Raw genomic sequence first — 17,436 nt, 5'->3', positions numbered from 1 at the left:
GATTTGTACATAGTTTGGTAAGTAAATGATAAGAATGATTAGAACATCTCTTTATAAAAATGAAAAATGACAGTGTATGTAGGTCAAACATTCTAGTTTTATATTTAAAAGTAACATGCTGACATATACAGATCCTTATCAGCTCAACAACAATAACAATGGGGATAGGGTACCTAGCTTAATATGGATATGGGTTCTAGTGATTTCTCTGGAGATGCCCTTGAAGCAAGGCAGTGTGTCCTCCAGCTCACAACATGTCTGCCAGTAAAAATCACTTAGCCATGGCACATCTGGTTGCTCTGGATACTCCTGGAAGATGCAGAAAAAGAAAAGTTTATGCCCACAAATTTAGTAGACATATTGTTATCGACTGGTGTAAGTAAAGAGAAAGTTAACTAGAATTATAAAAGAGTGAGGGGATGATGACAAATGGTTTCTATGACAAGCAGCTTTAAAAAGTAAAAATGACACTTTAATCTGAAATACTTGGGATCACTAAAAAGTTCTTGTTTGAATCACCAACTACGATTACACCTGCAGGCACTCCACTAGTCAGATGCATTCAGTGTTTACTCGGATTAACAGCTTTCAGATATTTGGGTGATGAGTCTGAAAATTCGCTTCTATACACCTGTGTAAATATTTCATTAAAATCCCTTATACTTAATGATTTGATTAATCATTACTCCTTTTTAGCGTATTCAATCAAACTACTATTATTTTATTTTGGTTTTTAAAAAGCTTGCTTTTTGTCAGAAACATACATTTCCCTGTTACTCCAAACCTTTGAGCAGTAAATGCTAAGAGGCAATAAACGGGAGACCTAAAACAGAGGTGTAGGAGAAAGAAGAACAGAACTAGCATGAGGACTGTGACTGCTAACAATCAGTGCCTCCAGTCTAGTGGCATGGTTAACACCATCACTATATACTTCTTTAACCTCCTAAGACCCGAACTCTTCCACAGCATGCATTTTTTATTTCTCTTTGATATTTGGGCTGATTGGGACCCGATAAATGTCAAAACAAAGAATTGCCAGATTTTTTTTTCACCTAATTTTTGTTTCTAAGAAAAATGAGAGCCACGTATGAGGATATTCATATAAAATTTCGATAGAACAGTAGCAGTATAATGTATAATGTCCTCGTAAGGCCCTTGTAGAGCAAAATTGAGTATTTTGGTCTAAATAACCCAAAATGTGATGTCCACATATTTGGACGCCAGGTCCTAGGAGGTTATAAAAAAACATGAGCACAATCATAGGAAATCTTTTTCTTTAGTTAATTATTTTATTCATTATTGCTTTTATCAAGCTGAACTTCTATGGCTGGATTTCCCACCTCACCTTTTTCAGTGAAGAAGCTCCTTTTAGGAAGCGCCACCATTCCCCATCAGAGATCTCGCCACGCTGCCTCATGATTTCTACGCACAACATAAAGCTGTAGATAAGCTTGTGTTGCTCGAAGAGTCCACGTGACACATTAATGTAGGAGTTTAGCAAGATTTGATTCAGGAGAATCTGAAGGCGCTCTTCTAGCACAGTACTCTGCTCTGATGTCTCGATGGTGGAATTAAAGAGCTGAAGATGAAGGAAGAAATAAACAAAAAACAGAGAAAAAAAGAAAATAATTTCTTTAAATGGGTACTTACACATTTTCATTAAACATTCCTGTACAAGTAGCTTTGTAAATTTGAGAGTAAAGCCCAGCTCTTTTTTCCCTCACGTGTTTAAAGTACTTGAGTGAGAACTGGTACATAGGATCGATCTCCGACAGACTGGCAACGACAAAGTACAAAACAGATCCTCGAGTGGCCACAGGCCTGTAGCGCTCCCTCGCAGAGTTTATCATCAGCTCAGTTGCTTCTGCCTCTTCCAGACGGTGCTTTATGGCCTCTGAAGTCACCTGGAGACAAGAGGATGCAAAAAATCATGGAAATAAACAGGATGAGCATCAGAAAAACAGGAAAGGTTAAAAAAAGGTCATTGCAGGGAATGTTAAATTCAGCAACCACAACTCCATATCCATATAGCCTAATCCCTACCTTTGACTCCTGGAGAGTCTGAACTAGCTCCTCGTTGTCAAGTATATTCCCCTTAGAGGTAAAGAGAAGCTTAAGAATGCGGTCTTCAATATCTTTCAGCTGGCTGCGGTCAGCGTTGATGCGCACAATCAGCTCGTTCCTCTGTTCCTCAAGATGCGGACTCTCAAGACGCACCACATCACTTAAAACAGATTGAAAAAAGATTGAATCAAGAGATTCCAGAGGTCATTATCAGAAAGGGGGGAAAGGATACATACAATTAGGATACATAAAATTATGTGCAGTATTTCTATCCATTTTTTAAAATGTAGATGGCTTTGTAAATGCTTGTTACTAGAGATAAACGAGACCACTTTTTTATGTCCGATACCGATTCCGATATCATAAATTTGGATATCTGCCGATACCAATATGAATCCGATATAGCGTTTTTTTTAATCAACAAAACTGTTTTTTAAATAAATATCTTGCTGCATTTTATATAAGTTCATACTCAAGTTTTAAAAAACAAGACACTAAAACTATTCTGTTATACTTGTATGCAAAAAATACACTGCACCCAAAATATTTTATAGTTCAGCAACACTGATCAATCTAATAAATTTAAACCCGCACCATCCTTCCTATTCTGGTATTTTAAAGAGTCCTTAGCAGAAATATTAAACAACCTAACTAATAGGGTTGCCAACTCCTAACATAAATCTCCCAGAACCACCCCCCGCCCTCCACCTTGATGCTTAATCGACGTAATCAACTTTAATTTAATGCACCTGTAAAACAAATGCATAAGTTCATAACTTCCCTTCAACTCATTCATGTCACCTAAAAGGTAAACCTGTTTCTCCATCACCTGCTCAGCTCTGATCATTCAGTAAGGACATCTCCTGGTTTCATCTACAAGTTTCCCTCTCACCACATATCCAAACCGACATCATGACCAGCAGCTTTTACAGCTGTGGCTCCAGCAAACATCAACTGATACTAGAAAGTAATATTAAATAAATTCTAACAACAGCTAATTAAGCTTAAACGTGCTGCTGTTGTTTATCCACTGGTCTCCTCTCTCTGGCACAAAGTGGGCGATAAACAAACAAGAAAGGCAGGATTTGCGACAGAAAAGCCGACCAGCTGATCATTGACCAGTTTCAGGTTTGAAGTAGCAACAGGAAGGGGAATGAGAGAAGAAGAATCAGCTTTGCAGCAAGAACAGAATAACTCTAGCTTTGTGTCTTTTTTCCATTCTAGCTTAAGTACGAGACAAATCGCTTTCGATGGCCAGTCCAGCTGTGGCTCCATATATCAGTTGTTAAGCTTAACGTGGAAATACTATGCAAACATTCAGGGATGAACTTACGCACTTGCTTTACTTCTCTGGGATAGTTTTCGCCGAGATAACATGCCGCGGTTTGGAAGCATGTAGCGAGGCTCCACATGCTCCACCAGACCGCCGACAGTTCCTGCAGACAACAGCTGCTCTATCACGTAACACATACTGCTCCGATGCGCCGAGCTGGGTTACGCCAAGTAGCGCGTTTGTGAGATGATTTTGTGATACTTCGGATCGGATTACATTTTTTATTTCTCTCCGATATCCGATCCAGTAATTTAGGTCAGTATCGGACCATCGGTATCGGTCCATCTCTACTTGTTACATAGTTGAAATGCAATAGCTTTTTTCATGTGTGTGCATGTATTTACCTGAGAAGTTGGTCTTCTAAGCCAGATTTAGTGACAGTGAAGTTGATAATTGTAACTTTGATGCAAACCTTAAAAGGTGGAAACAGAAACTCATTAAATCACAATGAAACCTTGAACTACTTTGCTGGTCTCAATGATCGTCTTTGTGGTTTTAATTCAGGATTCTTTGGAGTCCATGTCTCTCTTTTATAATGTCTGTGATGTATGCATGCACTGTTGGCTTGAACTAATGAGACAGTACATGACTGCATTTAGTGTGAGCCCATTCTCACACTAAATGCCCTGGGGCAGACTGTAGCCACATTCTGCCCCAGGGCAGCTGTGGCTACAACTGCAGCTGCCTCCACCAGTGTGTGAATGTGAGAGTGAATGAATAGTGGAATTGTAAAGCGCTTTGGGTGCCTAGGAAAGCGCTATATAAATGCAATCCATTATTATTATTATTCTCCTAGACTGTTCAGCTATAGGGTTTTGCTGGTTGACATATGACTGCGTCTCTTTACAGTATCTTCTTTTGTACACATATAGTATAAGTAGGTTTGAGTAGGTGTGCTGCTGTCCTTTACCTCTGGCAGGTAATGTGGGTTGGCCATCTTTGTGGTCATATAGAACCTAAAATTTTTGTCATAGTCAATATCTGAGTCTCCCAGTCGGATCATTGTTCGGCCGCCAGCCACAAACGTCTGCTTCAACAAGACGGGCTCCAGTGCTGGATCCAGGGTCTCCTTTAACTATACACCCACAAAATACCCAAACAGAGCCATTCACAGTACACATGCTTTTCTTAACTCTTTTATAATGATATCCTGGGACAACGCAAAATTAAAAACACTATTTAATAACAATCTGTCCAATAAAGGTCTTCAACTTATTTAATGTCGCCCAGTGTTAGCCCACCTTAAAAAATACACAATTACAATACAACATTTGACCACAAATTGTCTTTTTTATGATTAAGTCTGTTTTACTGTCACATGAGTGGTGCAATCCTACCTCCTCTAGCAGTACAGGGACACCCATGCTTATGGCATTCTCTAGGGTACGAAGGAAGCCAGAGTCCGTTAGCTTGATCACCTTTAGACCATGTTTAGCCTCCTTGGAGCGGATCCATCGGTTGGCCTGAGAATGAAAGAAATATCCTTAATCCCTAATGTGATGAAGATGACTTCTTTAAAAAAATTTGTAAGAACGAATTTAAACTTATTTATCCTTGTTATGCAGTTGTATACCACTATTTTCAAAATCAAAATTAGTTTTAAAATTAAGGTTCTCGTGTAATAAATGTGTGAAATGAATATTAATGACTTGGGATTATACAGATAATTGAGAAGTTAAAGTGTTAAAAAAAATAACCCATTTCATTCATAAAGTAATCAGTGTTGGAATTATCGGCACTACATGGATGCTGCTGGAAACTTGTTTCTAGTTCACCTGATCCTGTGGGTCGATCATAAGAGGCCACCGGTGGCCCTCAGTCACCAGGATGCCATTCTCTGTAGAAACAGTGTCACGAGGCAAACCTTCTGCATTCCACTGGCGGATGACATATTGATCACCAAGAATGTTAATCAGGCTAAAAGTGGAACTGATTGGGATGTTCAGGTTCTGGCACTGCGTTATCCACTGGTCAATTAGCTGGTGAGAGGGAAACAGAGCGCACACAAGCACAACAACTCAGGTTGTATCCTCCAGAGTTTCTACTGTTTTCCTCATTTCATCCCTTATTATTACATGTTATTTCCTGTCTTATAATAAAAACAAACAAGGTGTAAGGCCATTACGATAGTGGGGATTGCGTGTGACTGAGCACAATAGCAGTAATGAGAAAACTGGGCCCAGCTTTTGTTTGTCTTATGTAGTGTCCTATTTTCTACTGATTTTCAAAAATTAGACTAAACTCATACTAAAGGCACAAGCTGCTAATTCTTTGTTAGAGCAGCCTGTAAAACCTTAAAAAGCACAGAATAAACCTGTACCTACCAGCTGTCTATAGTGGGAAGTAAATGCACCATAATATGCCACACAAGCAGCTGCAACGAAGACATTTCCCACAACATTGATGATCTCTTGCTCAAACAGGGCTACACTTTCTTCCCAGCGCACTTGTTCGTCACCAAGAGCGAACGTTAGCTTCCCTGCCCTGATCAGACGGGCCTGTGTCAGAGCCATCGTATTAACTTTGATGAAAAAGAAAGAGAAAGAATTTTAGCAAGCCAAAGACAGCAAGGTACATCAAACATTTAATAAAAGACAGACGGTAGAACTTATTTCACAGAGTATATTTTATGTTGTACTTTTTGGCACAACTCTCACCCAAATCTTCTTTCTCATTCATGCTGCTATCAAACTGCTCCTGCAGGACTTTGATCTGGTTCTCCACCTCCTGAAGCTTCTTCTGCTTCTCTTTTAGGGTTGCCATGGTCACATCCAGCTCTTCCTGCACAAATGAGTAAGCACAGATGAAGAGGGAAATGGTAGGGTAATATCATACAGGAATCATTAAAGCAATATTTGGAAGTACTGTACGTGTTGGTCTGGTTTTTATTTCTCATCATTAAGTTTAGTGCACATATGCCAAACCCACATCAGACTTAGTGCTGTAACGTACTCTGGCCAAAATCTTGACTGCTCCTTAAAGCAATAAGCTGCATAGCTCTAGCTACAGTACTACAAGCCCATAGAAATCCAGCAATGCGTTTGTCTTGAAAATAAGAGTCTCCTGCCTTAAATTTTCTAAAATTCCCCAATAATCTGAAACAGCGAGTGGAATAAAACACTAATGAGAGAGCTGAAGACCACCACCAACACTTGGCTTTGCAGTGACCCATCTTAGACTGGGTAGCTTACAAACTTCCATTATGTAAACTGTGATTCATGATCCACTAGTGAACAGCGTCAAACTGATCATCTCCTTCTTTAGACCTCATCATTCTATCACGATCTGGTGCATTGGTAATATGTCTGCTAAAGACACTAAGTTGCTTTGTGCTTATATATAGCAGGTAACACAGATGACACTAACTCTTTCTTATGTTTATGAAGAAGAAATAATGTTTAGATCAACATTTTACTTAAATGTCAGCAGTCATAGTCCCACAAATGCAGATATTTTTTGTCCTGGTTTAGTGTAACACTATTAACAAACCAAAAAACCCCAAAATATTACAAACTATTTCATATCTAAATTATATTTTCCCCCTTAACCTGTATGATGTGGCTAAAATTAACACAACTCTGATAGATAATGTTAAAACCCTAAATCAGGGCTCCCACAGGACAAATCTGTTATTTTTTTTTACAGGTTGAATCCTTATAATTACTTTGAAACACTTAATAATTTACATTTGAATAAGCCTGTAAGAACATACTTTTCCTTAGTGAGGTAAACCTAGAGCATGAATTTATTTCAGCTTCAGCTAACAATGACGGCACACCAACAATGCACTCTGTAACTGACCTGTGCCTTGGCCAGTTTTTCTCTCTTGGGGCCAACCTCTTTGAAGACTCTCGAGTACAGATCCATAGCTCTGACCCACATGCACATGGACCTGCACGCCCTTGATACCTTTTCCACCTAACAAGAGCAACACAATAAGAAATTAGGCCAAGCAAAAACATACTGAAACATTTCAGAATTTCTGATAGGTTATACTATCTGAAAACCACATGTTTAGTCATAATAATACAGTAAGAAGTTGTTATTTTCACTGGCTCTGTTTGTACAATGACATTTTTTAATCTGCCAAAATATCCAAACTGACCTTTTCAGGCATGAAATTAGGGTCATTGATGTATTTTTGTAGTTTCAGCAGGATCCTAGGTTTGATATTGTCCTTGTCATATTCTGTCAGACGCCTGAGAAAGTTGGGATCGCCCAGTAATTGCTTGGCACTTAGCCAGTCTGGTCTGTTAGGAGAGAAGAAAGTTAGTGAGACACTGTTAACAAATAAGGACTAAAGAAATGTCACGGTTGCTCGATACATTAGACCGTGACATTAGTTGATCTTTTCAAAGTACTGAAAATTCTTTGGGCAGAACAGCAAGTTTCAAAATCCTAAAGAGGATATGATATTGTGAAGATTTAATTCAGATCAACAATGCAGTAGATTAGTGAATGGTGAAATCTTCAAGTTATCTCTGTTTAATGTTAAATGCAAAATACATAAGATTGAAAAAATAGTCCCGGTGAAGTGAAGGAGTGATAAAGTTATTACATTATTGTGTTTCTATTATTGTCATTATAAAGAATTGCACTTTTAGAAACCATCACCAGTGCAGGATGGATACCTAATAAAAGTATATCATGTTAAGAAGCTATTTATTTATCTATTATTTTTTTAAAGAAAATAGTGCACACTCACTTGCAATCAAGCAAGATGCAGACAGACTCCATGACAGTCATCACTAGGGCTGGGGGTTTAGTGAACACCTTGATCTCAGAGATGTCAGCCTTGTCAAGAGATCTGAGGGCCTGGTTGGCACTCTCTAAAGCTGGCAGAGCCTGATCTAAGTCCCTCTGTGCGTCATCTGCAATGGCCTGGGTTTCTTCAGCCTTAACTCGGGCCAGTGCCTCATCTTCTTTTACTACTTTACGTACCTGTGACAAGGAGAATTATTTTAGTTATGCTCATGAAGTAATGACAAAGAGTTACCATGATTTATAATTGAAATATAGGCAACATCAGACAGGTTTTTGAAAGTTTTGTGATAAAACACAGACAGACCTCATCAGCCTTCTCTTGATCTACAGCCAATTTCTCCATGAGGGCATCAACATCAGTAGATTTTTGTTTGAGGACTGGCTCCAGAGCAGAAAGGTCCACCTTCATTTTGTCTACAAGCTCATTGGTCTCCAGCAGCTTAGTGACACCATTCTTTACACGATCCCTGGCCTATACAGTAACACACGCATAAATAATTATCATGTTTGATATAATCAACATAACAACTCATGATGCATTACCGTCACAGTAAAAATAAAACTGACTATTAGCACTCACCACCAGCTAATGTATCTAGCTGCTATTTTTCCTACACAATATCAGGTAACAATTCATCATCAACAACATATGTGAAAAATTGCCCATTATTGTGTTGACATACCAGAACTAACTGCTGTCTCTTGTTGCCAAGCATGCTGAGGTAGAGGTTGATAAGCTCTAGATAGGAGGTAGGTGTGGTGTAGTACCGGCGTCTCAGCTCTAAGTAGAAGCGCTCAGCCATTTCAGCGACACTAACGTGTATCTCGACACACATCGCAGAGATGTTCTGTTTTAGCTTCTCATTGCCAAAGTCCACATTCTGGAAAAAGGCCTCAGAGACAGAGAGCAGCGCCTCCCGGGGCCACTGAGCACCAGAACGAACAGCGAAAGAGAGGAAAGTGACATAAAGTTAGCAGCGAGGACAACAATTTGAAGCTTTGACCTTTAGCTCCTGTCAACTGAACAGTTATTCAGCAGAGCGCCAGCAGATGGACATAAAACATTTATTTAAAAACAGAAATTGTAAAAAGTTTTTTTTAAACTAATAAGTTCAAAAGAAGTTTTAAAAAATATAGAAACTACAACTTCCATGACGATGATGAAACAATTTTTTTTCTATAAAAAGGGACATGAATAGGATTACCTTAAAGCTATAGATTATGAAAAAGAATTCAATCTAAAGGGACGGTGGTGTTATAAAAAAGGGTTATATTAGAAATATTTTACATGAACAAGAGTGATTCCATAGACAAGGGTAGTGACGTATATACTGAGTGATTCATATATATCAGAGAAACAGAGTTATATCAGCATACCTGCACAAACCAGTCAATAGTGCAGCAGTTAACCAGTGAAGGAAACATGCGACATCGGGACCTGAAAGCATCGCCCACAGGGCTCATACACAGCACAATGTGTAGTTTTTCTTGTACACGGGAGATGAAAAACTGGAACACCTGAATGCACCATCACAGACACGTAAAAAAGACACACACACATAGAAGATCACAACAGGCAAATAGCATCAGCTCTCATGTGTTCTTTCCTTTTGCCTGGGACACTGATTTTAACTGTCTGCTTTTATACAGTCTGTGGAAATTTTAGCCCATAGTGGGAATCTCAGATGCTTTGCTAGGTGTTTATTATCTTCTTTAAACAACTCACAAAGGTCAGGCTTCATCATACTTCTCTTATATCAGAAATTAATGTTTAATTTCATTTTGTTTATCTTGTTGCAGATCTATGTACTGTTGCTGAAAACACTAAGTGTGTTAGGTGTCGGCTGTGTGCGGCACCCAAGGTGCAGACTCCGGAGACAGAACTTAACCAAAACAGCTTTAATGCTGAACGCAAACATAACATAACTGGAAAAACTCAAAAATAAACTAACACCAGCAGATTGACAAAACACACAGCAAAGTAACCGGTAGATCGCGACACGGACACAGAGAAACACAGGGCTTAAATACACAGAGGGAGCAATCAGGGAATGAATAACAGGAGGGAAACACAGCTGGGGCAAATCAGGCCTAACGAGACAAGGGGAAGCAACACCAGACACATTAACATCAGACATGGACTTTCAAAGTAAAACAGGAAACACATAACACAGACTGAACAAAGACACAGACTCGCACGCACTGCAACAGAGGGAACAGAGACGTGGGACCAGGGCAGACACAAACACTGACTGGACACGGGGATATAGCCACTAAGGACACACAGAGATGCGAACTAGACAAGGGGATACAGCTGACAGGGGAGACAGAGCAGCTAGAGAAGACAGAGACATAAACTATAAGACAGAACTCAAAGAAACCAAAGACTAGACAGTATAAATAATATCATAAACTCAAAACCCCTGGGTCAACGACCCAGGCATCCTAACAAAGTGATTATATCTGGTAGTTAAAGAATGATTTCCTACATTTAAGAAAAGCCACTCGATTAGAAAACAACACTTTTCAGGATATGAACATTCATGACTCCACGTTCTTCCCACTTTCTAATTTGTTAAAATTTTGGGTAGTATCCGAAAACAAAGTTCTGTGTCGAGATTGTATTTGTTAATTTTTGTTGACTGTAACTTTATCCTAACTTTCACAGAAAATTTTAATTCATTTATTTTCTCACAAATAAAGTAGATATACTTGACACTGTATTTAATCTTTACTGCTTAAATGACACATGTTTTCTACACTTTATGTATTTACATAAGTACCGTACATACCTCATCCCTGTTCTCTTCACTGATTCCAGCCTCTCTGGCTTTAGGGCGGGTAGCAGCAAGTACTTGTTCTAGCTCGTCTTTTTCAAAAAGGTTAGGCACCTCACCAGAGTTTAGCATGTTGTTTATATCCTCCAAAAATTCTTCTACTACAATCTACAACAGATTTAATAGTTAAACACAGTAAGTACACAGAAACTTAAATACTGTAAGTACTTTTGTTGCAATCTTTTTGCAATACCTGAGTATCTGTAAAGAGGAACACCATATCTTTGCCCTCCACACCAGCCATCTTGTAGAGCCTCCTCAAGTCTTCATGGAAGCTGTCATAGTTGTACCCTCTGCTCAATTCAATCTCAAAGCAGCGGTACCCACACATGTGGGCTGCCAAGCGAGTGAGTGACTGCTTGCCTGTACCTCCCACCCCGACTAACAAGGCATTGCCTCGCTCCTGGCGAATCATACGAGCAATCCTAAAAAATAATAAGATTATTTCATTCCATATGGCACATGCATCGTGTCATTTAGAAAATGTACTGCAAGCTATAATCAGATCAAATCACTTGATATGACACTACCTTTAAAAAAAATCAGAAGATGTGCAGTTAAATTTTATTACTGATGTTAAAATAAGAGTGCCTGCATTTTACTTATGTGGAAGGTATGTCTACTAATTAGACATGCAAGTAATTATTATTATGGATAAATGATCCTTACAGTCCATATCACAGTCATTGCATGTTCTATTTTAAAAACCAATAAAACACAATCACTCGTATTGCTACTGTCATGATCCTGGGTCCTTTTGACCCAGCGTTTTGTGTTTTCTCTTCGCGATTTTGGTTCTGTTCTTCCTCTGGTTAGTGTTTACTCTGTTCTGCCCGTGTGTTCCTGTATCTAGTCCGCGTTTCTTAGTTTGTGTCCTTTCATGTGTAAGTTCCTGTTTTATTGTGAAGGTCTGTGTCTTATGTGAGTGTTTTCAGTTTGCCTCCCTAGTCTCGTCATGTTAATTACTCCCAGCTGTGTTCCCACCTGTATGTAATCCCCCTGTGTTCTCTGAGTGTATTTAAGTTGTGTCTTCTGTCATAGTAGTTGCTGGTTCGTCTGTGTTGTTTCCCCTCGCTCTCCCTGTATGTATTTCTCCGGACCTCCCTGCATCCTCATTCTGGTTTGTCTTATTAGTTTACCCAGTTTAGGATTCCGGTTTCATGTTTTGTCGCCATCGCTGTTTGTACTCACACCCCTGTAAATAAACACTCATCTGCACCAGAGCTGCCGCATTTTGGGTCCTATTTCATATTCCACACGGCTTGCCCCGGCAAACCGTGACAGCTACTGCCTTTGGGTGACTCAGTTTGTCCCAACTACAGCTAAAATAAATCAACTACCTGTTAAGAAACTATAACTATAAGTTAAATTCACTCACCTGGAGACATGTTCAATGGCATCCTGGAAGAAAACCAGCTTGATCTCCTTGGAGAAGGTCATGTTGTAATCATCAAGATAGTCCTGAAGTACAGTCTGGATCTTATTCATGTCTGTCAGGTCTTCATACAGGCGATCTTCTTTTTCTGCATGCATCTATGTGGATGATTAGGTGGACACAGAACAAAACTGCAAATCAGTAAATAATGTACAGTATTTTTGTGTCGACCTGTAAATAAGTTGCTTGGAGGAAAACCTGACCTTGATGAAGTCCCCAAATATTATGGGATGAGACACAAAATGTGAAGACTCTAAGTGGATGTCAAAATATCGCCCTGGCAAAAAAGAGAGAGGTCTATCTTAAACCCATAAAGCCAAAATATAGATTTTGAGCTGATAACAATTAACTGAGCATTCAGAAAATAAAGTCAGAGGCTGGACTGTGAGAGTTCTTACTGGCCATCTCACAGATGATGGTGTTGAAGTAGGTCTTATCTTGGGTGTTGATGAGTCGGTCATGAAATACACGCTGGCATTCATGGCAGAAAAGGCGAAAGATCTGGGTCTTGTCTCTTACTTGACTTGGCTCACACTGCAGTATGCCTGGTAATCAACAGAGAGAATCTATATACTCACAACAAGCTTGAAAATCAATATTTGGTAAGACTATCTTTATTCTTCAACACAGTCTGAACCCTTAGGTAAGCTTTCTTGCAGTTTTTGAAAGTAGTCTTCAGGAATAGTTCTTCAGGTTTGTTGAAGACATTCAAAGCTCTTATTTATAGCTTGACTTCCTCTTGTTCTATTCCCTGTATAGATGATCCCACACTACTTCAATAATGTCAAGGTACAAACTCTGAGGAATCCAGTTCTTGTGTAATTTAGCAAACCTTAACTATTTCTCCCTCTCTTAAAACGGAATTTTTTTGAGACCCACCCTTCCAACGAGACCACTTCTGATAAAAACTGTGTGGGTGTTGCTCTGAAATGCATCTCTCAGGTCCTGTGTCAGGACTTTCCTGCATATTTTTTCTATTTCTTAAGGACATTTAGATACTATATAGGCACAAGCATTCTCCACTGCAACCACTGAACATCCAAGGTATGGACATTGAGGCTGTGGACAGCTACAGGTACCTTGGTGTTCATCTGAACAATAGACTGGACTGGACTCATAACTCAGACGCCCTCTACAGGAAAGGGCAGAGCAGGCTGTACCTGCTGCGGAGACTCAGGTCGTTTGGAGTGGAGGGCCCACTCCTGAAGACCTTCTATGACTCTGTTGTGGCTTCTGCTATCTTTTATGGCGTGGTCTGCTGGGGCGGCAGCATCTCTGCTGGGGACAGGAAGAGACTGAACAGGGTGATCCGAAGGGCCAGCTCTGTTCTAGGATGCCCTCTGGACCCAGTGGAGGTGGTGAGTGACAGGAGAACGGCGGCTAAGCTGTCATCCCTGATGGACAACATCTCCCACCCCATGCAGCAGACTGTGACAGCACTGAGCAGCTCCTTCAGTGGGAGACTGCGGCACCCACGGTGTGGGACGGAGAGATTTCGCAGGTCTTTCCTCCCCACTGCTGTCAGACTCCATAATAAAGACTTTAACTGATCAAGCACACACATCCATACATATGCAATAATACTAAGTGCAATAATCCTTTCTGTCATCGTTGTATTTTTACTCAGTTGTATATAGTATTTGTATTCTATTTTTATCTTATTGTATATTTATTTTATTTTATTCTACTGTATATAGTATTTTATTTTATTCTATTCTGTACAGTTGTGTACTGTATTTATTCTTATTGTATTCTAATTTTTGCCTCATAACTTTTGCACTGTCCACTTCCTGCTGTGACAAAACAAATTTCCCACGTGTGGGACTAATAAAGGTTATCTTATCTTATCTTATCTTATCTTATCTTATCTTATATCTGAAGTAGGTTGTTCTTTTGTGCTCTACTTGTCCTGTTTCCCCAGATTATTTAAGGGCACACCATCCTGAGATAGGTCAAATTCGGTTAATAATCTGCGACTCACCTTGTCATTGTAAAAGTAAAATTTTATGATGGTCAAGTTGTGTTATTTTTGGCATTTCTCATAGATTCAAGAGATGGCAACAAATTATGAGTTTTTGCAACAGGCTGCTAGTAACAAAGTGCCCGAAGATACAATCTGAAATTGGTTCTTTGTGAAGTTTGTTATGTGTAGACTTATGCTGGTTCAGCTCTTCAGTTAGGGGCGTTTTTCCTGCTTGAATGGTTCACAGGTCAGTGTTAAGCCACTTAACAAACCAAGAAAATAATTCTCTGAAAATAGTCAGATACAAGGACTGGATTGCCAATGAATGAAAAAGCAGCCAAAGACCAAAGGAATACTCACCTTGGACACACTTGGAGAGGTCCCGGAGATTAAAAACATAGTGGGACTTGGCCGGGGTGGGCAGCAGATCCACACTTAAACAGTTATAAATCTCCACAGCTGCATCCACAATCTGTCCGGCACAGTCCTTCACTGCCTGGGAAAACTCACTGAGGAAACCGTTCAGTATAGCCTGGAAGGAGGTTGGGTATGAAAAGTGGTTGTAACACAAATGAGAGGGCATGAAGAGGGGTATACTGAAAATTACATATACTGGCGGAGCAGGAAATGGAAAAATTAAAACATTTAAAGTAAGCGCAACATCTCATAGAGAGAAGTTCATGGACATAACACATACAGACTACTCAATAAAGATTCTTAATCTGTCAAGATTAACTTGAAATAATAATAAATAAGCACGGACATGATATATCTTGAACTGTAAACACTACTCCCTAAAATGTAATTCTTTACGTGTGTGTGTGTGTGTGTGTGTGTGTGTGTGTGTGTGTGTGTGTGTGTGTGTGTGTGTGTGTGTGTGTGTGTGTGTGTCAGTATTTTGGAGGACTCCTGACTTTGAAGATCTGTTTGAGGCTGGTGTCCGAGGGTGTTGGCAGGCACAACATGCTGAAGTGGCGAATAAATCTGGGGGACACAGGATTTCGCCCCCCTCCTGGAGGAGCACATGCTGCTGTAATGGTCATTTCCTGAGAAGAAAAAGACAGAATAAAGGGACTACTAAACAGCTGATAAAACGCTAGTATGTTACTTTTTCCTGACATGTCACCATTGACAATAAAATGTTCCATTTAAGAAGAGGGGTTCCTTGTGTGGGGCATTTAAGGACAGTACAGAAATGTTCTAAAATCAGTTGTGCCTGTGTGTATATGTGTGTTTGTATAGCACAAGTTAAGGTAGTAAACATTCTATGGATGATGCACTGATCAGAGACCACTTTTAATTTCGTTGTACCTGCGACGATGACAATAAATACTCACTCAAATGAGCAATCCTATTTATCCATATTGTATATTCTGTATCTATACATGTGTATATGTGTATATATGGTGTATTTATCCTTACTCTCATTCCCCTTAATGTATCTGTAACATGCAACTTCTTTCGGTGCTTTGCTACTGGAAACGGAATTTCCCGGAGGAACCCACCCGAGGGATTAATAAAGTTTCATCTAATCTAATCTAATCTAAAGACATTCTGATTCTGATTCTCATTCTATAAATGGCGAATAAAAAAGCTAACAAATAGCCCACAAGATGACTGGGTTTCCTACATAAAAGGATTTAGTATTCATTAAAAACACCAAACAGAACAAATGAGGTTTTTAACTGTGCTCAAAAACTGAACACGGGGAAAACATCCACAGTAGTTCAGACTAGAATGATTTTGTCTTTACTTGTAGGCAATATTTATGGGAACGTAGAATGTACAGACACTAAAAACAAAAGGTTAAGACTTATGAGCAATTAACTTATAGCTAGTCTAGAACAGCTGTGCTAGTGGAACTGTCCTACCCTTGTTTTAGATACGTGCTTGTACTTATAGGAAACATGCCCCATAATCTTTCTAAAATCTGAAAATTTGAAAATGCTCCTTCTTGTGGTTTTGTTTTTAAACTGCTTGGAAAAGTCTAAAATAGATAACCTCAACTGCAACCATAGTCTCACATATGCACACGCACATTTATATTTTAATGTCTCATTACAGTGTAGCTCATCTTATTTGCATACCTGGATCTCCTTCCAGAAGAACTTGTTTCTGTCATAAAACCCAGAAAAATCCTGGAACTGACGCAGGAGTTCTATAGGAGGCTGAGATCCATAACTGTCCAGCTTAGGCATATTCAAGTCATCCACAAAGACCACCAACTTCTTGTTTCCTGGAGGACCTACATGGAGAGAAAAATAATAAATATTCAAGAAGAAAAAAGTAAATGTGTAAGCACTATTGGATGAATGGCCAGGCAGTAGATGTGTAGATGAATAGTGGAAGCAACTGTTAAACTAATGGAAAGGAAGCGACTCTATGGTTGTGTTAAGCAGCTCCAGAACAATTTGGGAATGTGCTGAAGAAAGGCCTCTTAATGTGTTATCTGTAAGTTAGACCCTGAAGACATGTCATTGACAAGCATGGACCTATAATTCAAACAATAAGATGGTAGCTTTTGTCTGAAAAACTTCATCAGTTGGAGTTTCTCAAAGGATTTCCTTTCAGCTACATTGCTGTCCAGATGGTGCAAACAATTGTAACAAATGCATATGACAGTCTGACACAACATGTATGGTTCTTGGGTTTGCTTTTATGTTGTCATTGCCAAACTTGCTCTTTTACCTAAAATGTTCTTTCTCTTTTTCTCCAGTTTGGACTCAATGATCTCCTGTGTACGGGCAGAGGAGGTCTGAGCAGAGAAGTTGATGAAGACAGGAAGATATCCTGCACTTTCCTGGATCCTGTTAAGAAGGCCCCGGGCCACCACAGTCTGCAAGAACATGTTCATCAATTACTTTTCACATATAAATTTTGATATCTGCATTCCTTTCTAAATTGCAACACCAAAATATTACCTTTGCTTTAGCACCATGGATATTTTGGATATGAAACTATAACTAAGCATTGCTGCAGACTCATGCTATTTCCCCTCTAAAACTCCTCAGCATTTTATTAATACGTCACCATCATAATA

General features: G+C 39.3%; 1 protein-coding gene across 1 annotated transcript in view; it reads right to left on the bottom strand.

The window, feature by feature from the left end:
* The window catches only part of dnah6 (dynein, axonemal, heavy chain 6), a 55,984-nt gene that overhangs the window by 9,596 nt on the left and 28,952 nt on the right, over positions 1 to 17,436 (bottom strand). The window contains exons 44-68 of the mRNA XM_085410836.1: positions 17,085 to 17,232; positions 16,484 to 16,641; positions 15,311 to 15,442; positions 14,757 to 14,928; positions 12,832 to 12,978; positions 12,637 to 12,710; positions 12,377 to 12,531; positions 11,192 to 11,423; positions 10,954 to 11,106; positions 9,539 to 9,679; positions 8,845 to 9,087; positions 8,466 to 8,633; positions 8,103 to 8,338; positions 7,503 to 7,647; positions 7,199 to 7,315; positions 6,055 to 6,178; positions 5,722 to 5,918; positions 5,173 to 5,376; positions 4,735 to 4,860; positions 4,308 to 4,472; positions 3,742 to 3,809; positions 2,044 to 2,224; positions 1,725 to 1,904; positions 1,346 to 1,579; positions 174 to 309 (exon numbers count right to left, since the gene is read on the bottom strand). Of these exons, the coding sequence (XP_085266962.1) occupies positions 174 to 309; positions 1,346 to 1,579; positions 1,725 to 1,904; positions 2,044 to 2,224; positions 3,742 to 3,809; positions 4,308 to 4,472; positions 4,735 to 4,860; positions 5,173 to 5,376; positions 5,722 to 5,918; positions 6,055 to 6,178; positions 7,199 to 7,315; positions 7,503 to 7,647; positions 8,103 to 8,338; positions 8,466 to 8,633; positions 8,845 to 9,087; positions 9,539 to 9,679; positions 10,954 to 11,106; positions 11,192 to 11,423; positions 12,377 to 12,531; positions 12,637 to 12,710; positions 12,832 to 12,978; positions 14,757 to 14,928; positions 15,311 to 15,442; positions 16,484 to 16,641; positions 17,085 to 17,232 (4,036 nt within the window). The remainder of the gene's footprint in view (positions 1 to 173; positions 310 to 1,345; positions 1,580 to 1,724; positions 1,905 to 2,043; positions 2,225 to 3,741; positions 3,810 to 4,307; positions 4,473 to 4,734; positions 4,861 to 5,172; positions 5,377 to 5,721; positions 5,919 to 6,054; positions 6,179 to 7,198; positions 7,316 to 7,502; positions 7,648 to 8,102; positions 8,339 to 8,465; positions 8,634 to 8,844; positions 9,088 to 9,538; positions 9,680 to 10,953; positions 11,107 to 11,191; positions 11,424 to 12,376; positions 12,532 to 12,636; positions 12,711 to 12,831; positions 12,979 to 14,756; positions 14,929 to 15,310; positions 15,443 to 16,483; positions 16,642 to 17,084; positions 17,233 to 17,436) is intronic.

Source organism: Rhamphochromis longiceps, linkage group LG6 (assembly GCF_057381845.1).
Source record: "Rhamphochromis longiceps isolate RC_006_pf linkage group LG6, R_longiceps_female_GT1.1, whole genome shotgun sequence".
NCBI classification, from domain to species: Eukaryota; Metazoa; Chordata; class Actinopteri; order Cichliformes; family Cichlidae; genus Rhamphochromis; species Rhamphochromis longiceps.
Note: the sequence above shows the minus strand (reverse complement) of the source record. Positions and strands in the feature narration are given on the sequence as shown.